This window comes from Hemiscyllium ocellatum, chromosome 12, assembly GCF_020745735.1.
Source record: "Hemiscyllium ocellatum isolate sHemOce1 chromosome 12, sHemOce1.pat.X.cur, whole genome shotgun sequence".
Taxonomy (NCBI): domain Eukaryota; kingdom Metazoa; phylum Chordata; class Chondrichthyes; order Orectolobiformes; family Hemiscylliidae; genus Hemiscyllium; species Hemiscyllium ocellatum.
Window position 1 is genome coordinate 92,223,736 of NC_083412.1, and position 26,053 is coordinate 92,249,788.

General features: G+C 42.9%; 1 protein-coding gene across 1 annotated transcript in view; it reads left to right on the top strand.

Annotated features, from left to right (window-relative positions):
• Nucleotides 1-26,053, top strand: part of LOC132820630 (neural cell adhesion molecule 2-like) — a 581,438-nt gene that overhangs the window by 265,565 nt on the left and 289,820 nt on the right. Inside the window, exon 11 of the mRNA XM_060832832.1 lies at nt 6,223-6,319. Coding sequence (XP_060688815.1) covers nt 6,223-6,319 — 97 coding nt within the window. The remainder of the gene's footprint in view (nt 1-6,222; nt 6,320-26,053) is intronic.

A 26,053-nucleotide genomic window follows, 5' to 3' on the forward strand; every position in this document is an offset into this window, starting at 1 on the left:
AATAAATGCTGATCTAGCCAGCATTGTCATCATCCCATGAATGAATTTGCAAAAACAAGTTACAGCATGTAATCAAGAAGGTTTGTGTATCAAGAGGAATTAAAGATAAAAGACAGATTGTTATGTTTCAGTTTTATAAGGCATTAGTGAGTCCACTTCCTGAACCATGTATGCAGTTTTGGTCTTCTTATTTAAGGAAGGATGCCAATGCATCGATGCTAGTCATAAGGGGGAAGGTAATGGCCTAGTTGTGTTGTTGTGGGACTGTTAATTCAGAGACCCAGGTTCAAATCCTGCCATGGCAGATGGTGGAATGTGAATTCAATAAAAGTCAGAAATTAAGAGTCTAAGGGTGATCCTGAATCCATTGCTGATTATTGGGGGAGAAAAACCCATCTGGTTCCCTGCTATCTTTAAGGGAAGGAAATTGCCATCCTTACCTGGTCTGCCTGATGTGTGACTCCAGACCCACAGCAATGTGATTGACTCTTAACTACCCTGTGGGCAATTAGAGATGGGTAATAATGCTGTCTAGTCAGTATCACCCTCATCCCATGGATAAATAAAAAAAAGAGGTTTACTAGACTGCTACCTGCTGGAATGAATGGGTTTTCTTACAAGGACTATGTTTCATGAAAATAGCATTACTGCTCCCTGATGAGTGATGATCCTAAGCCCTTCTCGTTGTTTCTTTCAGTATTGAGTGAAAATAGCACACTCAGGTTGTTGAATACAGCCTGAAATATAAGTGAAGATGGTGCTAACGCAATTAAGTTTTTTGTGCATTATTTAAGCAAGTGGCCCATCCATGTATTTTGAAAAAGTGATGCCTCCCTGACAGAAATATTCCATTATATTGAATTGCAGAGATATTACAGAACAAAAACATTCCTTTTCGCTCAACTGGACACGGTCAGCATTTTTGCTGCACATGAACTTTATTTCGCTTTATCAGCACTTCCCTCTGCTACTTACCTCAGTTTCTTTTACATGCAGGTATGGATCATATCTCCATTTCACCATGTAGAAACAAAATAGAAATTGCCAGAAAAGCTCAGCCAGACTGACAGTACCTGTGGAGAAAAATCAGAGTTAACGTTTTGGGTTCAGTGACCCTTTCTCGGAACTGATTTTAGCGAGGAGAAATGGTGCTTTTTTATGCAGAAGATAGGTTTGAGGGAGGGGGTAAAGATTAAATGAAAGGTGGGAATAGAGCACAAAGAGAGAGAAGAGCAGTTGGACAGACAAAGGACTGGATAACCATCAGTCTGGGAAGGTGGATTGCCACTAATAGAGACAATTGATGGCTCACCATGGGGAATGATTCCCAGTCTCACCATTCCCCTGAATTCCTGGTTAGATACTCATGACAATCTTACATTTGTGGCCTCTAATTCTTAGCATGTACCTTGTAAGCTTATATCATGACATCGACACCACAATGAGGTCCCCTTTCTAGCAGAGAACAGGGCTCCAGCCTGTTTATGGTTTCGCACCAGTTATATCATTGCAGTTCTAACATCTCTCTTAGAAATTATTTTTGCATTACTGCGTTACTTTCATGTTGTAGATATACTGTAATTGAGTAATTAGCTGCTGTTGAATCACACAGTTTAGCAACAACCCACCAGATAGAACATGAAACCACTGTAAAGTGACATGGTTGGACTTTAAAGGTGTGGCAAAAAATGAAGATTGCTTAAGAGGGGGCTACTATGGTTTTAAGTGATGAGCAAAGAATATGTTTAAGCAGAAAGTGTGTGATGTGGTGTGTGTTGATTTCAACAAGGAGGATAAGGCAAAGGAGGCAAATTCAGAGGGAGACAAGAGAAACACGTTCTGAGGTGCTGTCACCATGGAAGTATTAACAAAGTAAAAACAGAACAGTCAAAGTGCTATGCTTTTTTAATTGAACCAACTGTAAAACGAGCCTGAGATATGGGCTACTTAACCAGCAGGGTGCAAGCTAAGAGCTGAAGCATTATGCTGAGAGAGAAAGCAAACCAAGATTTTGAATAGCAAAAAGTTCTTTAAAAAAAAAGCCATCAAACTGTGCTGCAAAATGACAGAGCCATTTTTAAAGCTTCAGCCATGCAAGCTTGTGTTGTTAAAAAAAAATCATCAATTTGTAGAGTTTGGAACATTGTTTGGGATCCTTAAGACCACTTATTATCCACAGTATCTTCAAAGCAAAAGACCTCCAAGAGGAAAAGACGCTATTCTCTGGATCAACTCACAATCATATAAGTACTGCAAAACTGGGAGTTAAACATACATTAAATTGTTTTATTCAGTAAGTTATTTTTTCTCTGGTTTTAAAATTGATGAATTCAGTGCTGTGGAAAAGCAATTTGCACCCAGTGTCAGCAGCAACATTCTGGTGCAGAATCATTAAGGGATGAAGCATCTCATGATTGTCTTCATCAGGCACCTTCCAGGAAGTTGCTTTGTAGATTGAATGCAGATTTTAACATGTCGCAATTACATTTACATGAGTGAAGAAATAGGAAGTGAAAAAGTTCAATTCTCACTGTGCTAGATTCAGATTAAGAAATAATTGAGGAACCAATTTTATGCAAAAAAAATCAATTTATATTATGAAGCTATGTTTTTTTTGGTTATGTAAAAAAAACCACTAAAATTGCAAGGGCACAGAAAAAAGCTGTTCAGTGATTACTTTCAGAGTGGCCAACTCTCCCAGATGGCCAGGCTTGTTAAGGATTAAACCCCTACGTATTGCTGCAATAAAAAGCCTTTTTCAATTTTCTTTCAGCATGTTTGTTCACTCATTATAAAAATATTAGAAATGAGGCAGCAAGATAAGGTTGGAAGAGTGAGGTTGTACAATAGAAACATCAGGAATATATTCAGTTAGGATGGGTAACCTGAGTCATACAGAGTTTTTAATAGTTGTATTTACATAATCACAATGCCAAAAGGCTGGGTTTTTTTCCTACCCATTACTAACTGCTTTATACACAAGCTTGAGATCATAACTCTAGAATTATTAAAAGTCATCAATTTCTCTTCTCTCACCTTCTCTGGCTCTTCAATTCCCTTTCCTTGACTTCCCTGTTTCCATTTCTGGGGATAGGCTATTAACCAATATCCATGACAAACCCACTGACTCCACCTCCTTGACTATGCATTCTTACACCTGGCTTCCCACAAGGACTGCATTCCATTCTCCCACAGTCCTTTGGTGTCTGTTTCATCTGTTCCAGCACTGCCAATGTCCATTGAGGTCCCTCTGTTTTTATACTCAACCAATGACACCCTTCTATTGTGTTTAGCCGGGACTTAGACTGTGTCAAACCCATCTCCTGGATTTCTGATCCCTTGACCTCTCTCCCAGGGCAACGATAGGGCTTCTGTTGTCCTTTTCCATCATTCTATTCACTGCATTCAAAGGATCATCCTTGGTGATTTCTGCAATTTCGAGCTCTAAAACTCAACACATTTCCTTCCCCCTCCACTGTCAGCATTCCACAGGGACCATTCCCTCTGCGACCTGCATGTTCACTCTTCCATCACTTTCCTCAGACTCCTTTGGAGTGCCACAACATCTTCCCACACAATTGCAGAAGATCTAATAATTGCAATTTTTTCTGTCCTGTCATCCAGGGCTCCAAATACCCCTTCCATGTGAAGCATTGGTTTGCTTGTATTTCTTTCAATCTAGGTCACTGCATTCACTGTTCACATTGACAAGGCCAAATGTAGACTGGGTGATTGCTTTGTAGAACACCTCTGCTCTGTCTGTAAGAAAACCCCCAACTTTCCAGTTTCTTGCCATTTCAACAAACCACTTTTCTCTCACACTAACATTTCAATCCTGGGCCTGCTGCAGTCTCTCAGTGAAGCTGAATGTAGTGAATGAATGACATTTTCTGCTCAGATACTTTATAGCCTCTAGCACTCAACATTGAGTTCAACAGCTTCAGAGATTCTTCAGTGACACAATATTGACTGCAATCACCACCGAATGTATTGTATTGACTTAATTCTCAGCGAAGCCGAACCATTTGCTCCTTCTCATATCTATCACTCAAATCTCTTTTTCTATTTTATTACCATGAGCGCTCTCTTTGTCTTTATCTTGGGTACCGTTACCATCTACTCCAACTACTCTGCCTGGCCCACTAACTAAAGCATTAAAACCATGATTTTCCAGTCCTTTTCAATTCTGAAGAAGAGTTATATCAGACCTGAAACGTTAATTCTGTTTCTCTCTCAACAGGTACTGCTGGACCTGCTGAGTTTCTCCCTGTTTTTATTTCAGTTTTTGAAATCTGCCGTATTTTGCATTGATTTACCACAGTGTGATCATGCTTGATTGTACTGTTCCATCACATTGATTAGCATCTTAATGTTTAGTAGCCAAGACTATCTACAATCAATAACATGTTGGCTTAATACTAGTTGTGTCCATGGACTCATACTGGAAGTGAAAGTCAATGGGTTAGATCTTGTTTGAGTGGGTCATTTTTCAATATGTGCTATAGCTGGGCATTTCCTGAACCTTTCAGTTCAGTTGCTGCAGTTTTCTAGAAAAATGCTATGGTGAGGCAAACAGGGCATTTAAGAAAAAAACTTAAAGTACTGTGTATGCTGACAATCGGAAGTTGCTGGAAAAGCTGTGCAGAAAATTCGGAGTTAATATTTTGGGTCTGTTGTTCCTCAGTTCTGGCAGGAGCTATTTTCCACACCACTTTGGAGGCTGAGGGGTGACCTTATAAAGATTGATAAAGTCATGAGGGGTATAGATTAGATTAGATTCCCTGCAGTGTGGAAACAGGCCCTTCAGCCCAACCAGTCCACACTGACCCTCTGAAGAGTAACCCACAGACCCATTCCCCTCTGACTAATGCACCTAACACTATGGGCAATTTAGCATGGCCAATTCATCTGACCGACACACCCTTGGACTGATGGAGGAAAGCAGAGCACCCGGAGGAAACCCATGCAGACACGGGGAGAATGTCCAAACTCCACACAGTCGCCCGAGGCTGGAATCGAACCTGGAACTCTGGTGCTGTGAGGCAGCAGTGCTATGGTGAAAGAGTCATGTTTTTTTTTCCCGAGAGTAGGGGAATCCACAACAAGGGGGCATCGGTTTAAGGTGAGAGGGGAAAGATTGAAAAAAGGACTGAATGAGAACTTTTTTAGACAAAGGGTGATGTGTGTACGGAATGAGCTGCCAGAAGAGTTGGTGGAGGCTGCTACAACTACAACATTTAAAAGGCATCTGCTTGTGTAAATGGGTTTAGATGGATATGGGCCAAATACTGGGACTAGATTAATATAGGATATCCAGTTGGCAAGGACAAGTTGGTCCGAAGGGTCTGTTTCTGTGCTGTACATCTCTGTGTTTCTGTGACTCCCTTTCACCTTTGAAGTACATGGATTGTGAAAAAGAAACAAAAGAGAAGAAAGATACATTAGAAAATCAGGCCCAGGAAAGGAAATATGAAGAGAGGGAAGAAATATGAGATGAAGAGAAGGAGAAAGAAACAAAACCTAAAGGAGATGTGATATTAAACAAAGTAAAACATTATTCCCTTTTAAAATCTCCAACAACCATTGATTCTGTGAGAGAATGAGATTCAATAGTTGGAATTGTTCATATTTTGTCACAGGCATATATTTTACAATTATTATGTTGATTAATATGATTTGGAGGTGCTGATATTGGATTGGGATGGACCAAAGTTGTGTCATGTAATTTTTGACCATGTTGATAAAGGAGTCCTTAATGACTGGACCATGTGTGTCATTTTGAATGGATAACTAAGATGCAAATCCAAAATATTGTTCAGAACAACTGGGAGACTCAAAGGAAAATATTGTTGGTATGAAGCAATAGTAAGGGTGACATAAATTCATCAACAAGGACTGCACAACTACAATTCATACCATGCCTATGAGCGATTTGTACAATAGTAGAAGTGCAGGTTATCAACTTGCTATTTGTTTTCCAGTCTGATCCAAGCCATTGTGTTCAGGGGAGAAAACTAGCAGCAAATTAAAAAAACAAATCGAAAATTCAATGTGCGGGAGATTGGAGGCACAATGATTTCATGTTGTGATTTTAAATTCTGATCATCACTGAGCATATATGCCATGGTGAGAGAGGCATTATAATCAATGGACCAGTTCTAACAATCCAGTAGGTTATCAGAAAGAATACCAATGCCATGATTTCTGTTTCTCTGTTTGCAGATTACTCCAGCTGTGGACAGTGACTTTGGCAGCTACAACTGCACAGCCAGTAACCAGATAGGAACCAGGTCTCAGGAGTTCACCCTTGTTCAAGCTGGTAAGTGGAAGTGTTTCACAGAATCACTTCTGCTCTGTTCAACAAACATTGATTTTGACAATGGGAGCTGATGAAAGAAAATGTGTGCCAGCCACGGATAAAAATTTTGAAAGATGCAACCCTGCCAGATTTGCTTAACAATTGCCATGAGTTGCAATTTTCCTTGTTTTTCATCATTCACACATTGCAGTTGTAAGGAAAGTCATGCAGTTATGGATTTCTGTACTTCCTCTCTTCCTTTAGGAGGAGATGGGGTGGACAAGGTCAAAAATCAAAAGACACCAGGGCATAGTCCAAAAGGTTTATTTGGAAAGTACAAGCTTTTGGAGCTGAACACTAAAAGTTTTGCAATTTCAAATAAACCTGTTGGACTATTACCTGGTGTCATTTGCTTTTTGAACTTTAACAGGAAGCAGTAGGATATGGTTATTTAATTATATTTGTAATTCAAAGTCACAGATGAATGCTCTGGCAATTTTAATCCCACCATAAGCAGAAAGAGAAAACGGAGTGCTAATGGGATAATGGAGTGATTGAGATGTGAACTTGGTGTAAATGATTTGTGTGAAAAAAGATAAAATGCTGAGAACAAAGCTAAAACTTGACCAAATTTTGAGAAGCTTCTTTTCCTTTATTCTTTCATGGGATTGCGGATATAAATAACAAAGTCAGCATTTGTTGCCCATCCTCAGTTATCCTTGAACTGAGTGGCTTTCAGAGGGCAGTTGAAAGTCAACCATGATATTGTGAATCTGGGATCTTACATAGGTCAGACTGGGTAAGGATGGCAAATTCCCTTCCCTTTTGGGCATGACAGAAACTGATGGTTTTCTATAACAATGAATAATTCATTCGTGATCACCATTACTGAGACTAGCTTTCAATTCAAAACTTAATTCCACCAGGAGGTGGCAAATGTGATGGAATTACTGATATCCACCTGCACCACACATATCCCCCATGAAAGGCAGTGTTGCATAAAGGATCATGTTGACAAATAATTACAGTTCAAAGTGAGAGGGAATCAGGCCCATTCCTTTTTGCAGTCTATGAGTTCTTGGATTGTCATTGTGAATTGTGGCCTGCGAGTGCCATGTTTAATATTGCCTCTAATTATTTCTGCTTCAAGGAGATGACTTGTCTGTCATGACCAATGACATGGTCAAGGTTGCTTGTGATTGGGATCTGGGACCTACATTGTTGGATGCTGCCTACATTTCCCATGCAGGATTCCATGATTACAGATGTATTCAACCTGTACTTTACAACCTCCAGATAAATACAAACGCCCCTTAAAGGGCCTCAAATATCATGTACTCTGACTGAAAAAATAAACCACTTACTCTGCTCGTACCAAGTGTGATTGCTGCCATTTTCCATTTCCATTGTGCATTTATGACTTGAAAGAAGGTGGAAGGTTATACTAGTTTATACTTGGCAGAGTGAGTCTCAGGCTTAGCCTAATAGTCAACATCCCCTGCACCAAGAACCTCCAAGTTCTTTTCATCGTTACCCTTCCTGTCCATCCCATCAGTACTGATCATCCCCTCATTTCCTCCATTCACCACCTCTCAAGTCTTTCATTAAATGCTTTGCCTCCCATCTTTGGCTTGCATCTTCGCCATGCCAACCGTCATTAAAGCCAGGGCAGTTTTCACCATTGATATCACCTCTTACGGTAACCAATATTCTCCAACTCACGATCACCTCTCACCCTTGTATGTACAGTTGCACTCTGTCAGTTACTGATTCCCCAGCAACCCGACAAGTTGCCTCAAACCCTGACAGATAAGTCCTCAGATTGGCTAGCACAGCAGTGTTCCAAAATAAGTCATCCTTGACTTTTATTGAGCAAGTTCCCACCCCTCTCAACCAACATGGCCAGACAGTGCTGACTGCTGAGTGACTGGGCTGCTGACTCATTTCAGTGCAGCCGCCTGACAGACTTACTGGGAAACCCCGGACTGGTTGAACGGGACTTCGGAGAGCGACAGTGACCCACTCCCTGGACTGCAGTGATAAGGAATTTCTAAACCAGACCACACCACACGTGGCTGACTGACCATGTGCAAGCCCCTGGGGTGAGATTGGACATTGGGAGAAAGTGAGGACTGCAGATGCTGGAGATCAGAGTCGAGAGTGTGTTACTGGAAAAACACAGCAGGTCAGGCAGCATCCGAGGAGCAGGAAAATCAATGTTTCGGGCATAAGCTCATCATCAGGAATGACACTGGACGTTGCCTAACTGTTCATTAACGGAGCCAGTGCTCTCTGACTGATGACAGTCATCCTTGATGTGATGAAGGACTAACCCACTTAGACTTTGAGTTATGGCCATTCAGTTGATGCATCTACAGTACGTTTGTTGCATAAGCTGTTATGCTGTAGGTGTGAGATTAATTCGGGCTTGTGCCATACAGCAACACCACCATCTCCTTGACTGACTCATATCAAACTGCCTAAATTCTGTGCTAAATAGCCAGGCAACACATAAGTACTATGATATGGAACAGTATAGAAAGGCAAGACAGGATCATCTGAGTATCCAACTAGACACAATGTGTTTGAGGGTTCAGAGAGTGCATAAAGAGCTGGGAGGGGTCGGCTGTTCCAGTCAATGAGCTTGGGATTTGCCACTGCCCACAAAATGGCCTGGTAGCAGAACTGAAATGAAAAATATGTGCTAGTACTCTGCAAAATGCAAGAGGGGAGTGTCGAACTGTATTCTAAGTGACTGAGCGATGTGCTATGATGATTTGCTGAGACTGGGACCCTGAAGAAATATATCGAGCCCCTTCTCAAAACAATTCAATGCCTTGGCCTCACCACTTTCTTTTTGCAGAGAATTCCACAGGCTCACCACACTCTGGGTGAAATAACTTTTCTTCATCTCAGTTTTAAATGGCCTACCTGATTCCTTAGATTACAACCCCTAGGTTCTGGACTCCCTGATCATCAAGAACGTCAGGAGTGTCCCTCCCTTCCAGTGATTCTCAGGGATACACCCAAGTGGAAAAGATTGCCTAAACCTGGCCTCTCCTCCTGATAAAGGGCTTATGCCCTGAAACGTCAATTCTCCTGCTCCTCGGATGCTGCCTGACCTCTTACCCTTTTCCAACATCACAATTTTCGACTGTCCCACATCTGCCCCACATCACAGGTTCAAAACATCTGTCAATCAATAAAATGCCATTGTTTCCAGGGTCAGTGGAGACAGATTCACTTTTGATATCCTCTCCATCTCCACATTACAAAAGAAATGCAGAAATTGTTGGAGAAACTCAACAAATTTGGCATATTTGTTGAGCGAAAGCACAGCTAATGTATCAAGTCCAGTGACACTTCTTCAGAACTGGGCCACTGGACCTGATATGTTAACTCTGTTTCTCTCTCCACGGATACTGCTGGACCTGCTAAGTTCATCCAGCAGTTTCTGCTTTTTGTTCCAAATTTCCAGCATCTGCAGTCCTTTGTGTTTTTCAAAAAATTATTTTACCTCCACATTAAATTTGAAAGAGTCACTTCTTCCATTAGTAACATTTTATCTTCGAATCACAACATGGTCATAGCATAGCACAGCATCTTTTCCTGATGAAGGGCTTATCCTCGAAACGTCGATTCTCCTGCTCCTCGGATGCTGCCTGACCTGCTGTGCTTTTCCAGCACCACACTCTTGTCTCTGATCGCCAGCATCTGCAGTCCTCACTTAGTCCCATTGCATAGAAGGAAGTCAATCAGCCAAAAATCTGTGACCATTTAGTGACAAAGACGTGGCTTGTGGCTAAATTCAAATCTGAATTCATCATTACATAATTCGTGTGTGACATTTTCTTGCCCTCAACTGTGACTCTGAATTGGATAGAAAGTGTGACTTGAGATGTTTTAGTACGACACAGATCCCTCTTTTGTGTGAAATTACTGGAGTGGGTACCACATTTACCTTTGAGTCAGGAGACCCTGTGAAATGAGACCATGAGTAGAGAGATTTGATAGCAATACTTAGGCTAATAGACCCATTAATGCAGTATCAATTGGAGTGCAACACTGTCAGAGTGTTGCCTTTCTGATGATGTGTTTATTTGCTAACTTGTCTGTCCTCTCTGCTGGATGTCAGACAACATGGCATCGGAAGGACAGAGAGAGAGAGAGAGAGAGAGAGAGAGAGAGAGAGACAGGTCTGTTTCCCACAGTTTGAGCAAATGTTTATCCCTGAGCTCACATCGTTACAGATTGTCTGGTGATCATTACATGGCTATTTGCTGTTTGCAAATTAGTTGTCGCATTTTGTACACTGAACACTGATTGCAATTCGAAATACATCACTTAGGATGTCCTGAGGTTGTGAGAGAAGAGAAGCAAAGACAAGGCCTTTTTCTATTTGTCTCTTGCATGGGTTTCAATCTTGCTTACTTTCCCCGAGGGAAGAAGTCTCTTCCTTTCTTTAAAAGCAAAATCTGAGTGTACCTTAACAAATTAGGCTCTGAAGTTAATTGATATTCAAGGTGATACCTCGGACTTGGACTTGGACTGAGACAAGCACTGGGCTTCTTTTCAATAAAAAAACAAAAGTTGCCGGAAGACTTGTGTCTCTCAGTGGTTAAACTAGTGCAATGTCCTTAGCAAGTTCCTTAATGCAAGTGGACTCAATGGTTTTTCCAAACCCTGTGGGTTAAGATTTATAGGATGCCATAATTACATCTTGGTCCATCAATCTGCTTAATGTGTTTCTACAGTGTGGAGGCAGAACAGAACCAAGCCAAGAGGGCTAACAGTGACCTACAAGCCATTCTCTGATTCCATAATAGAAAGGAGAACTGTTCAATGGAGCACTATTGTTAATAAATCCATGGTGAAGCAAGCATGAACTAATTTTAGAGAGGCGGCCGTGTTTATTATTTAGAGAGAGAGTCTCAGCATTGTAACTCCTGTCAAAGACTGACTCTTGCCATTGTGGCCATGGATCAAAAAGTAATTTTCTCTTTTGTACCTTCTTTTTAATAAGAAATTAGTTCTTCTCCTTTAGCTTTATTCAGGGTGAGTTGAAGGTTATGTAGTTTCTGTAACAAGAGGGATGTAATTATGTTTTGAAAAACCTGTATTGAATTTTTTTTTGAAACCATTTCTAGAGTAGCTGTCACTAATCCCAGTCTGCATATTCCAATGATGATGGAAGAAATTGCAAAACATTCTGATATCGCGTCATATTTGGCTCAAATTGTTAACTGTTTCTCTCTCCACACATACTGGCAGATCTGTTGAATTTATCCAGCACTTTCTGTTTCCTTTCAGATTTTTGCAGGATTTTGCGTTTACTTTGGTATGAAAATTCTAACTTGAGTGAGACCAGATCCGAGAGTTTTTGTGAATCAATGCAGAATGATCAGGGAAGAATTCTTTCCTTTCGAAATGAAGAGACCAAATGGTGGCCTAATTGAGGTCTTCAAGACTTTGCAAAGGTTGATGTGGAAAGTGTTGAAAAGAAGTTTCCACTTGTGGATGAAACCGAAGGAGGAGAACTATTAGTTATCATGAATTAGTCCAATAAGGAATTCAGGACAAACTAATTTAACAGGAGATTACTTAGAATATGGAATGTGACTAGCACAAAGAGTAATTGACTTGCAATGGATACATTTGAAGTGATGCTACCTAATTACACAGGAGAAAGTGAGGACTGCAGATGCTGAAGATTAGAGTCAAAAAGTGTGGTGCTGCAGAAGCACAGCCTGATGAAGAGCTTATGCTCAAAACATCAACTCAACCTAATTACATGATGAGAGAAAGAATCAGGAATATGCAGTTAGAGTTAGTTAAGGAAGAATGGCAGAAGATTCATGTAGAGCGCAAATACTGACACATACATCTTTGGCTGCATGGCCTGTATCTGTGCTGTCAGTACTTTGACATGCTTTGTGACAAAGAATAATTGGGAGAGAGTTGACAAGAAACAGTTTTGATAGAATGTGTATTGTAGCACTGGTGTAGTGATAGATGCAAAGATATATATAATCAGCTCGATAACAATATAATAATTAAGAAGGAAAATAGACTTGTGGAAAGATGTTCCCTGTAAATCTTGGATGCCAATTGTGCCAATACCATTGCATTCAGAGATGTATTTTGTCCTGTTCTTTTTCATGAAGAAAGGTTAAGATAGAGTAGTGGAACAGTTTTCTCAAAGCCAATAATTAAACAGCTTTCTTTGGGTTCTTTTTAAAGTTGGAATAATAGAAGCAGCCTGAATAGGTGGGGTCAAGCTCCCATTGAGCCAGGATGTTTAGTTTTAGCTTTTAGTAACAGTTGCTGGGATTTTGAAGCTGGATGTGGAAGCTCTTATTCCTCTTGCTGTGACAGCTAAATGCTGGGATTCTCTTCCTGCTGCTAGAATTGCATGTGAGGCAATCTGATTTACTGAATTTGCCTTTGCCAAGGGTGTGTTTCAAGGATGTTACTATATTGAAACAGTTAATTAGTAGTAGTTAATATACATATTATTTTGTTAAGCATTTTGATAGAGGTACAGTTAAGCCAAGTCTCTTTTTTAATTTTTATTTTGTTTACATTTTAACTGTAGTGTAAAATTAAAATGTGTTTTGCTTAAAGAACATAGAACATAGAATGGGTGGCACAGTGGTTAGCACTGCTGCCTCACAGCGCCAGAGACTCGGGTTCAATTCCCACCTCAGGCGTTGACTCTGTGGAGTTTGCATGTTCTCCCCGTGTCTGCGTGGGTTTCCTCTGGGTGCTCCGGTTTCCTCCCACAGTCCAAAGATATGTGGGTCAGGTGAATTGGCCATGCTAAATTGCCCTTAGTGTTAGGTAAGAGGTAAATGTAGGGGTATGGGTGGGTTGTGCTTTGGTGGGTTGGTGTGGACTTGTTGGGCCGAAGGGCCTGTTTCCACACTGTAAGTAATCTACAGCACAGAACAGGCCCTTCAGCCCACAATGTTGTGTCGACCATTGATCCTCATGTGAAGTAAACCTAATGTACAAACTCTCAAATGTCTGTGACCATATGCATGTCCATAGTCTCTTAAATGTCCCCAGTGACCTTGCTTCCACAATTGCTGCTGGCAACGCATTCCATGCCCTCACAACTCTCTGTGTAAAGAACCCGCCTCTGACATCCCCTTTATACTTTCCGCCAAACAGCTTAAAATTATGACCCCTTGTGTTAACCATTTCTGCCCTGGGCAAAAGTTTCTGGCTATCAACTCAATCTATACCTCTCATTATCTTGTATACCTCAATTAGGTCCCCTCTCTTCCTTCCTTTTTCCAATGAAAAACGTCTGTGCTCAGTCAACCTCTCTTCATAAGACAAGCCCTCCATTCCAGGCAGCATCCTGGTAAACCTCCTCTGAACCCTCTCCAAAGCATCCACATCTTTCCTATAATAGGGTGACCAGAACTGGACACAGTATTCCAAGTGCAGTCTAACCAAAGTTTTATAGAGCTGCAACAAGATCTCACAGCTCCTAAACTCAATCCCCCTGTTAATGAAAGCCAAAACACCATATGCTTTCTTAACAACCCTGTCCACCTGAGTGGCAATTTTAAGGGATCTATGTACCTGTACACCAAGATCCCATTGTTCCTCCACACTGCCAAGAATCCTGTCTTTAATCCTATACTCAGCTTTCAAGTTCGACCTTCCAAAATGCATCACCTCACATTTATCCAGATTGAACTCCATCTGCCACCTCTCAGCTAATCTCTGCATCCTGTCAATGTCCCGCTGCAGCCTACAACAGCCCTCTATACTGTCAATGATACCTCCAACCTTTGTGTCATCTGCAAATTTGCTAACCCATCCTTCAATCTCATCATCCAAGTTATTAATAAAAATTACAGAGTAGAGGTCCAAGAACAGAGCCCTGTGGAACACCACTCACCACTGACTTCCAGGTAGAATATTTTCCTTCCACTACCACTCGCTGTCTTCTGTCAACCAGTCAATTCTGTATCCAGACAGCTAAATTTCCCTGTATCCCATTTCTTCTAACCTTCTGAATGAGCCTACCATGGGGAACTTTATCAAATGCCTTACTGAAGTCCATATACACAACATCCACCGCTCGACCCTCATCAACTTGTCTAGTCACATCCTCAAAGAACTCAATAAGATTTATGAGGCATGATCTGCCCCTCACAAAGCTGTGCTGACTGAATTTAATCAAGCCATGCCCTTCCAGATGGTCATAAATCCTATCCCTCAGAATCCTTTCTAACACCTTGCAGATGACAGACGTGAGAGTGACTGGTCTGCAATTGCCAGGGATTTCTCTATTTCCTTTCTTGAAGAGAGGAATTACATTTGCCTCCTTTCAGTCCTCCAGTACAACTCCGGTGGAGAGCGAGGATGCAAAGATCTTCGCAAGCGGCGAAGCAATCAAATTTCTCATTTCCCAAATCTGGTCTGGCCCTGGTGACTTGTCAATCTTAATGTTTGTCAAAATTTTCAGCACATCAGCTTCCTCAATCTCTATCCGTTCCAGCATGCTTATCTGCTCCTTGATGGTTTCATTCACTACAAGGTCCTTTTCTTTAGTAAAGACAGAAGCAAAAACCTCATTTAGGGCTTCCCCTACCTCCTCAGACTCTATACACAAGTTCCCAATGCTATCCCTGATTGGCCCTACACCTTCTTTGACCATCCTCTTATTCCTCACATATGTGTAAAATGTCTTTGGATTCTCCCTAATCCTTCCTGCCAAGCCTTTTTCGTGCCCCTCCGGCTCTCCTCAGACTGTTTTTGAGCTCCTTCCTCACCTTCCTGTAATCCTCTAGAGCTGAGCTTGACCTTAGCTTCCTTCACCTCATGTAAGCTGCCTTCTTCCTTTCGATAAGAAGCTCCACCGATCTCGTCATCCAAGGTTCCTTTATCTTACCCCTTCTTGCCTGTCTCAGAGGAACACATTTGTGTATCACTTGCAACAACTGTTCCTTAAACAGTCTCCACATGTCTATAGTGCCCTTTCCATGGAACAATTGCTCCCAGTCCATACTTTCCAACACATGTCTGATAGTATCATAGTTTCCTTTCCCCCAATTAAATATCCTCCCATTGGGCCTGCTTCTCTCCTTCTCCATAGCTATGTAGAATGTGAGGCAGTTGTGGTCACTATCCCCAAAATGCTCTCCCACCGCAAGATCTGACACCTATCCCGGCTCATTGCTGAGCACCAAATCCAAAATGGCCTCTCCCTTCGTCGGCCTGTCAATGTACTGAGTTAGGAAGCCCTCCTGAACACACCTTACAAAAACAGCTTCTTCCAAACCATCTGCTCGAAGGAGGTTCCAATCAATATTGGTAAAGTTAAAGTCACCCATTACAACTACCCTACTACATACACACTTTTCCAAAATCTGCCGACCTATGCTTTCTTCAATCTCCCTGCTGCTGTTGGAGGGCCTGCAGTAAATTCCTAATGAGGTGACTGCTCCCTTACTGTTCCTAATTTCCACCAATACTGACTCAGTAGGTAGACCCTCCTTGACAATGGTAACTTCTGTAGCTGTGATCCCCTCTCTGATTAGAAGTGCTACACCCCCTCCTCTATTTCCCCCCTCCCTATTCTAAAGTCAAGTATTTTGACCAATCAAATTGCATCTGAAATGCAACACTTTACACTTGAGGAAGGATGTGAAGGGAAAGGTATATAGAATCTTCGGAAGTGAGGGAAATTCTGCAGAAACTTTGGCTTTACGAACCAAGGTGAAAAGAACAAAAAGAGGCTAGAAACGGTGATTCGTAAACCATTGATTTGCTTTACACTGGAGTGTGGATCTAATTCTTTTTACTGTGCACCTGCCCACCTGAAAACATTTTTTAAAACCGTTGGACTTGTTTTTACTTTATTTATTGATTTACTTTACGTTATGATTGATGTTGATCAGATAACGTAATTTGCAGTTTTGATGAGTTTCTTAAGTCTCATGTCAAAGTGTAATTAATATTAGAAATGACAGTGGTGCCCTGGTAGACCAAGGACAGAGTCTGGTAGGTATGACAGGGATCTTTCCATATAGAGCACAGTGATCACAAACTATGCACTGGTCATGGGGTGGCATGGTGGCAAAGTGGTTAATACGGCTGCTTCATGGTGCCAGATCTGCAGGTTCAGTTCCAGCCTCCGGCTGTGTGGATTTTGCATATTCTCCCCATGTCTGCATGGGTTTCCTCCCACAATCCAATGAGGTGCAGTTTAGGTGGATTGGCCATACTGAATTGCCCATAGTTGAGAGTGTGGTGTTAGAAAAGCACAGCAGGTCAGGCAGGATCTGAGGAGCAGGAAAATCATCATTGTGATGAAGGGCTTTTGCCCGAAACGTTGATTTTCCTGCTCCTCGAATGCTTCCTGTGTTTTTCCAGCACCACACTCTTGACTCTGATCTCCAGCATCTGCAAGTAAAAAATGAGGTCTGCAGATGCTGGAGATCACAGCTGAAAATGTGTTGCTGGTTAAAGCACAGCAGGTCAGGTAGCATCTCAGGAATAGGGAATTCGACGTTTCGAGCATAAGCCCTTCATCAGGAATGAGAGAGAGTAGCCAAGCAGGCTAAGATAAAAGGTAGGGAGGAGGTACTTGGGGGAGGGGCGATGGAGGTGGGATAGGTGGAAGGAGGTCAAGGTGAGGGTGATAGGCTGGAGTGGGGTGGGGGCGGAGAGGTCAGTAAGGAGATTGCAGGTTAGGAGGGCGGTGCTGAGTTGAGGGAACCGACTGAGACAAGGTGGGGGGAGGGGAAATGAGGAAACTGGAGAAATCTGAATTCATACCTTGTGGTTGGAGGGTTCCCAGGCGGAAGATGAGGCGCTCCTCCTCCAGCCGTCGTGTTGTTATGTTCTGCCGGTGGAGGAGTCCAAGGACCTGCATGTCCTCGGTGGAGTGGGAGGGAGAGTTAAAGTGTTGAGCCACGGGGTGGTTGGGTTGGTTGGTCCGGGCGGCCCAGAGGTGTTCTCTGAAGCGTTCCACAAGTAAGCGGCCCGTCTCCCCAATATAGAGGAGGCCACATCGGGTGCAGCGGATGCAATAGATGATGTGTGTGGAGGTACAGGTGAACTTGTGGCGGATATGGAAGGATCCCTTGGGGCCTTGAAGGGAAGTGAGTGTGGAGGTGTGGGCGCAAGTTTTACATTTCCTGCGGTTGCAGGGGAAGGTGCCGGGGATGGAGGTTGGGTTGGTGGGGGGTGCGGATCTGACGAGGGAGTCACGAAGGGAGTGGTCCTTGCGGAACGCTGATAGGGGAGGGGAGGGAAATATATCCTTGGTGGTGGCGTCCGTTTGGAGGTGGCGGAAATGATGGCAGATGATACGTTGTATGCGGAGGTTGGTGGGGTGGTAGGTGAGAACCAGTGGGGTTCTGTCTTGGTGGTGGTTGGAGGAGCGGGGCTCAAGGGCGGAGGAGCGGGAAGTGGAGGAGATGCGGTGGAGGGCATCGTCGATCACGTCTGGGGGGAATCTGCGGTCCTTGAAGAAGGAGGCCATCTGGGCTGTGCGGTGTTGGAACTGTTCCTCCTGGGAGCAGATGCGGCGGAGACGAAGGAATTGGGAATATGGGATGGCGTTTTTGCAGGGGGCAGGGTGGGAGGAGGTGTAGTCCAGGTAGCTGTGGGAGTCAGTCGGTTTATAGTAGATGTCTGTGTTGAGTCGGTCGCCCGAGATAGAGATGGAAAGGTCTAGGAAGGGGAGGGAGGAGTCTGAGACAGTCCAGGTGAATTTCAGGTCGGGATGGAAGGTGTTAGTAAAGTTGATGAACTGTTCAACCTCCTCGTGGGAGCACGAGGCAGCGCCGATACAGTCATCGATGTAGCGGAGGAAAAGGTGGGGGGTGGTGCCAGTGTAGTTGCGGAAGATGGACTGTTCCACATATCCTACGAAGAGGCAGGCATAGCTGGGGCCCATGTGGGTGCCCATGGCAACTCCTTTAGTTTGGAGGAAGTGGGAGGATTGAAAAGAGAAGTTATTCAGGGTGAGGACCAGTTCAGTCAGTCGAAGGAGGGTGTCAGTGGAAGGGTACTGGTTGGTGCGGCGAGAAAGGAAGAAGCGGAGGGCTTTGAGTCCTTCGTGATGGGGGATGGAGGTGTACAGGGACTGGATGTCCATAGTGAAAATAAGGCGTTGGGGACCGGGGAAGCGAAAATCCTGGAGGAGGTGGAGGGCGTGGGTGGTGTCCCGAACGTAGGTGGGGAGTTCTTAGACTAAAGGGGACAGGACCGTGTCGAGGTATTGGGAGATGAGTTCGGTGGGGCAGGAGCAGGCTGAGACAATGGGTCGGCCAGGGCAGGCAGGTTTGTGGATTTTGGGCAGGAGGTAGAAACGGGCGGTGCGGGGTTGTGGGACTATGAGGTTGGAGGTGGTGGATGGGAGATCCCCTCAGGTGATGAGGTCATGGATGGTCTGGGAGATGATGGTTTGGTGGTGGGAGGTGGGGTCGTGGTCAAGGGGGCGATAAGAGGAGGCGACCGCGAGCTGGCGTTTGGCCTCAGCGGTATAAAGGTCAGTGCGCCAAACTACCACCGCGCCTCCCTTGTCTGCGGGTTTGATGCAGTCCTCATTTTCACCCAAATTACTCATAGCGTCCAGTGGTGTGTAGATTCGGTGGATTAGCCCTGAGAAATGCAGGGTTATAGGGGTAGAGTAGGAGGTGAGTCCGGCTGGTATGCTATTTGGAGATTTGATGTGGATTTGATGGGTTGAATGTCTTGTTTCCACACTACAGGGATTCTTAAAAAAAAGACACCTCTTTTTTCCCCATAAAACAAATGAAGAAAACTGTTTCTTAATTGTCATGAGATCTTACAGCGTTTCCCAAAGATGGTGGAGATTAATGTTCCAAGTTCATATTCATCCTAACATTACGTCTCTCCCCAAGTTTCTCACTGTGCCCAGTCCCTTCCATATTTTTTGTCGCATTGCTTCATCTAAGAAGAGACAGCGATTAGCCAAAGATAAACGGTTTGCTCTTCTGATGAACCTGAACTTGATCAGTTGGTGAGGCAACATTTTGGAAAACTGCATTCCATTCTGATCATCTTGCTTTCAGAAAGATGTTGTTAAACTTGAAAGGGTTCAGAAAGGATTTACAAAGATGCTGCCACGGTTGGAGAATTTGGGCTATAGGGAGAGATTGAATAGGCTGCTGCAGAATTGGAGGCTGAGTGGTGACCTTTTAGAGATTTATAAAATCATGAGGGGCATGGATAGGGTCTTTTTCCCAAGGTAGAGGTGTCCAAAACTAGAGGGCATAGGTTTAAGGTGAGAGGGTAAAGATATAAAAGGGACCTAAAGAGTAACTTTTTCATGCAGAGAGTGGTGTACGAAAAAAATGAGCTGCCAGAGGAAGTGGTGGAGGCTGGTACAATTGGGACATTTAAAAGGCATCTGAATGGGGATAATATAAACAGGAAGGGTTTAGAGGGATATGGGCCAAGTGCTGGCAAATGGGACTAGATTATTATCTGGACTGTAAGTCGGTTTCTGTGCTGTATGAGACTATGACTCTAAGTTCTTCATGGATAAAATATGCAAAATGCTGTGGAAAATGCTGTAGAGGCAGTTTGAAATAAATAAAACTGGAGCTGGAAGATTGCAGCCATTTATACAGGAATTCTGACTCAATTTGTAGACTGTTGAGAGTGTTAGCCTGGATCCTATCTACAGGTGTTGCCAGGGAGAAGTGAAATGGTGAAGGGGATAAGCTATCAATCAGGTTTCAATGCCAACTGAGTTGTGACCCAAGATAGCTCCAGGTTTCTATTCAAATTCATTCACAGGATATGGGTATCATTGTCCAAGCCAATATTTATTGACCATCCCTAATTGCCCAGAGGATAGTTAAGAGTCAAACTCAATACCCTGCATCTGGAGTCACAAGTAGGGCAATCCTGGTAAGGATTCTGGATCAGTGGTGCTGGAAGAGCACAGCAGTTCAGGCAGCATCCAACAGCGAAATCGACGTTTCGGGCAAAAGCCCTTCATCAGGAATAAAAGCATGAGCTGGAAGCATGGAGAGATAAGCTTATCTCTCCATGCTTCCAGCTCACTGCCTTTATTCCTGATGAAGGGCTTTTGCTCGAAACATCAATTTTGCTGCTCATTGGATGCTGCCTGAACTGCTGTGCTCTTCCAGCACCACTGATCCAGAATCTGGTTTCCAGCATCTGCAGTCATTGTTTTTACCTAGTTTAATCTTGGTAAGGAGCACAGTTTCCTTCTCTTTCAGCTTTAATAGGTTGTATTCCATCATTACACTCCAAATTCCACAATCTGATACGCGTGGAATTGAACCCAGCTTCCCGGGAACATTACCTCAGTCTTTGGATTAATAGTCCAACAGTCATACCAGCAGTCATGCCTCCCCAGACAGACTTTCTCTTGTGATAGTGATCCAAAGTACCTCAACAAGGGTCTTGTCAATTCTCAGTGTTTTACTGCTATGGCACACTTGAGGTTAGTTAGATGTGATTCTGTCCTGTCTTGCAACCAAACAGTTTAAATAGACAAAGAAAACTGTACTGCAATGTGTGTTTTTAAAAGTAAAACACCGATTTTCCCAATACATGCTTGAAATAGTGCAGATCCAGGTTAGAGAGACAAACGGAAGGTGATCAAACCAGGCTGTGCTACTCAACATAACAACGAGACTTTGAAGTGAAGTTTACACCATCAAAGCAGTAAATCCAATCAAACTGGAAAACTGAACCATGTGCATCACAGCCAGCTGTGGCTTCATAGATATAAGCCTTACCTATTAATCAGAGCTTTGGAGTTCAGGGGAAAAAATCTTAATTGTATTATGGACCAGACCAAATCCTCTCAAAATATGTTGCGAAGTTAGCCCAGACCCTATTTTTTTCTTATTAGACTATCTCTAATAAGTCCATTCCTATCCAAATGCAAGTAATTCCTGTCCCTCAGAACCTTTTCAATAATTTCCCTACCACAGAAGTAAGGCTGACTGGCCTGTAATTTCCTGTATTATCCCTATTGCCTGTCTTGAACAAAGGAACAACATTAGTTCTTCTCCAGTCTTCTTGGCCCATGCCTGTGGCTAAAGAGGGAACAAAGATCTCTGTCAAGACCCCAGCAATCTCCCCCCCTTGCCTCCTTAATTATTCTGGATCCCATCAGGGGACGTATCTAACTTTATGTTTTTCAAAAAAATGAACAACTCTTCCTTCTTGCTACTGACATGCCTTGAATATCAATATACCCTTCACTAATCTTATCACCATTCATGTCCTTCTCCTTGGTGAATACCAATGCAAAATATTCATTAAGAACCTCACCCACTTCCTCTGGCTCCAAACATAAATTCTCTCCTTTATCGTTAAGTGGACCAACCCTTTCCCTAGTTACCCTCCTGCTCCTAATATACATTTGAAATGCCTTGAGATTCTCCTTGATGCGACTAGCCAAGAATATTTCATGGCCCTTTTAAGCCCTTATAATCACTTGTTCAAGTTCTTTTCTACTCTCTTTAATTCCTCCCTTGGTTGAGTTCAGTTTCCTAAACCGGTCATGTGCGTCCTTTTTCTTTTTAACTAAATTTTCAGCTTCTGTTGTCATTCAGCATTCCTGAATCTTGCCATCATTAACTTTCAGCTTCATAAGAACATGCTGGTCATGAACTCTGATCATCTGGCCTTTCAAAGATTCCCACATTTCAAATGTGGATTTACCTGCAAGTAGCTGTCCCCAGTAATTTCTCCATGATATTGTTTTAATTAACTTTCCTCCAATTTAGCACTTTCACCCAAGGACTAGTCTTATCCTGATCCGTAACTATCTTAAACTTACAAAACTATGATCACTGCTCCGAAAATGCTCCCCTACTGAAACTACTGTCACCTGGCCAGACTCATTCCCCAATATAAGGTTTATTGTGGCCTCTTCACTATCTACATATTGTTTCAAGAAACCCTCCTGGATATACCTAATAATGCCTGCCCTACCTAAATCTCTCACACTAAGGGAATCCCAGTCAATATTGGAGAAGTAAAATCATCCACTACCAAAACCCTGTTGTCTTTTCATGGTCTGCTTACATATCTGGTCCACTGTCTATTAGAAGGCCCATAGTGATAGTGATTTCACTTTTCTTATTCTTACATTCTACCCATATGACCTCGCTAAATGACCCCTCCATGATGTCCTCTCTTAGTGCATTCGTGACATTCTCTTTAATCAATAATACAACTCTCTCACCCATTTACAGCCCTCTCTATCACATGAAACAACTAAACATGGGAACATTGAGCTGCCAGTCCTGCCCTTCTCTCAACCAAATTTCTGTAATGGCTATAACATCATTGTTCCATGTACTAATCCAGGCTCTATGCTCATCTGCCTTGCCTGTTATGCTCCTTGCAGTAAAATAAATACACTTCAGACCACCACCATCCTGCTGTGTTCATGGTGGCTCTGTGGTTAGTGCTGTTACCTCACAGCGTTAAGGAGCTGAGTTCAATCCTCAGTCTTAGATGACTGTCAGTGTGGAGTTTGCACATTCTCCCTATATCTGTGTGGGTTTCCTCCCACAGTCCAAAAATGTGCAGGTTAGGTAATTGTCTATCAAGGTTAGGTGGATTGGCTGTGCTAAATTGCCCGTAGTGTCTAGGGATGTTTAAGTTCGGTGGATTAGCCATGGGAAATATGGGGTTTCAGGAACTGGGTGAGTCTGAGTGGGATGCTCTTTGCAGAGTCGGTGTGGACTTGTTGGGTTGAATGGCCTGTTTCCACACTGTAGGGATTCTAAAATGTAAACCTGACCTGTCTGTTCTTCTTGTTAGACTTATTTGGTTTAATGTCAGTCTTCTCTTCAATCATCCCACATGCTGACCTATTGCTCTGGTTCTCACCCTGAATGGTTCCTGGGTTAGATAATATTTTATGTTCATTCATGGGTCATTGGTGTTGCTGGCTTTACTATCCATTGATGATGTCCTTGAGAAAGTGGTGACGATTTGCTTTCTTGAACTGTCTTGCAGTTCATGTGCTGTAGGTAAACCCACAACCCTGTTAGTAAGGGAGTTCCAGTGTCAGTGATGGAACAATGATTTAATTTCTAGTCAGGATGTTGTGGAAGCTGGGAGGGGGACTTGCAAGTGAGTGATTAATGCATGCATCTGCTTCCCTTGTTCTTCTTGATGGTAGAGGTGGTGGTTTGGAAGGTGCTGTCGGAGAAGCTCGGAAGGACTTCTTGTGGATTGTACACCCTGCTGCCACCGTGTGTCTTTGGTGAAAGGAGTAATTGCTGAAGCTAGTCCTTGGGATGGCAGTCAAGTGGATTGCTTTGTCCCACATAGAGCTGATTTATCAACATTACAATTATTTTTTGTATAGCATCCCTCCAGGTCAGCCCAACGAACCCACACAAACCCTCTGATGAGCATCCCACACAGTCCCATACCCCTACCCTATCCCTGTAACCCTGCATTTTCCATGACTAATGCATCAAATCTCCATGTCCCTGAGGACTATGGGTAATTTAGCATGGCCAATCCACCATTTCTGGACTTGAGTTACTTGAGTCCTGCTGAAACTGCACCCATCAAAGCAAATGGAGAGTATGTGATTGAACCCTTAACTTGTGCCTTTTAAATGATGGACAGCAGGAATTGGGAAATCAATATGAAAGTTACTCAACACAAATTGTAAGTATGCTGCCAATCATTTGGGCTGCTGTGTCCTGAATGGTGTCAAATTTCTTGAGTATTGTTGACACTGCACTCCTGCAGACAAATGGGGAGTAACATTCCTGATTTGTGCTTTGTACATAGTGGTTAGCTTTGCGAAGTCAGGAGATGAGTTGTTGCAGATGCCTAGCCCCTGACCTGCTCTTCCAGCTATGTATTGTTATGGCTAATCCAGGTCTATTTATGGTCGATCGTGATCTCCCAGACTGTTATTAGACCATAGAACATAGAACATCTGCCCTCGATGTTGCGCCAACCTGTGAACTATTCTCAGCTCATCCCCCTACACATTCCCATCATCATCCATGTGCTTATCCAAGGATTGTTTAAATCTCCCTAATGTGGCTGAGTTGACTACATTAGCAGGTAGGGCATTCCACGCCCTTACCACTCTCTGAGTAAAGAACCTGCTTCTGACATCTGTCTTAAGTCTATCATCTCTCAATTTGTAGTTATGCCCCCTCGTACAAGCTGACGTCATCATCCTTGGGGATTCAGGGATGGTCATGCCCTTGATTGTCAAAAGGGGTATGTTTAGATTTTCTTGTGTGAGGTAGTCATTGCCTGACCTTTGTTATTTCTCACTTTTCATTCCAATCCTGGTTATTGTCCAGGTCTTGCTGGATATGGGCATGGATTGCTTCAGTTTCTGAGAACTCATTCTGAGGGATTCTCAAATGGGGCAAGATTGAGTAGACAAGGCACATATGCCCTCAAATGAAAAGAGAGGGAGGTGATTCAATTGAAACACAACAAACAATCTTAAAGGGCTTGACAAAGTAAGTGCTGAGAAAATATTTCCCTGGCTGGATATCTAAAATATAGAATCTCAGTCACACAGTATGGACTTGGGACTGTTGAAAGGCAAAATTTCTTCACTCATAGGTTTGTAAATCTTTGGAATTCTCTGCCCAGAATGCTCCATGATTGTGTCTATTCAAAACAGAGCTTGATAGACTTTTAGACACAAAAGCAATTAAGGAATCTGGGATAACGTGTGAAAGTGGAGTTGGGGGAGCAGGGGCTTGAGGGGCCAAATGGCCTACTTCAGTTCCTATTTCTCAAGTTTGTACATATTGAGTTTATTTTGAATGAGTTTCTATTTAGGAAACAAAACACACAAACGTCCTCAAACTTGCTTCACAAGGTGACAACCAGACCATGTTACTGCAGAGATTCAACATGACATCAATCCTGCAAGCACAGTTTGAATTGCCTTTGACAACAGATATTTGAAATTGGCACAGCATTTCATGAGATCTGAGACACTGACGTCCATCGTGCAAGTCAGTGTCCAATGCCAATTTTGTGCCTCTGATTCTTGAGGCTTTTCAGACATGATTCCTCGAGCTAACTAAAGCGGTTTCAACCCCTGTTTTTCAGAACATTTTATTTTTCCAGCTGCCAGCTATTTATGAATCCCTCTCACCTCCTTTCACCCAATCCAACAAAACAACATATCTCTACCAATCAACCACGATCAGCTAGTAGAAATGCTTTGACATGTTGAGTTGCACCATTTTGTACTTGGGGGGGGGGGTGCTGGTGTATGTACAACGAAGAATGCCATTCAAATAGTGCTAGACCTGCAGTCATGTGGAGCGCCTCAGTTTCTTCTCCTTTGAGCAGAGAAGGTTAAGTGCAGTTTTTGACAGAGGTCTTCCAACACGATTGATGTAGTCGAGTAAGTAAGAAGTGACAGAAGGACCCATGTTTAAACTGATTTTCAAAAAAATGAATCAGATGCACCATGCTGAAAATTTATTATGCAGAAATTTGTACTCATCTGGAATACACTGCAGGCAAGGTTGGAGGCTGGCAAGACTGAATTCAACAGTGATTCACAAAGGGATCTGGATATATATATTGACAAGGAAATAATTTGTAGGTCCACTGGGAAAGAATGCCAAATTTGAGACAGCCAGGTAGTTTTAGCAGAGAACCCTGTGTGACTGCATCGTGTGAAATCATAGAATCCCAACAGTGTACAACCACGCCATTTGGCCCATCGAGTCCACACCTACCCTCATGCAG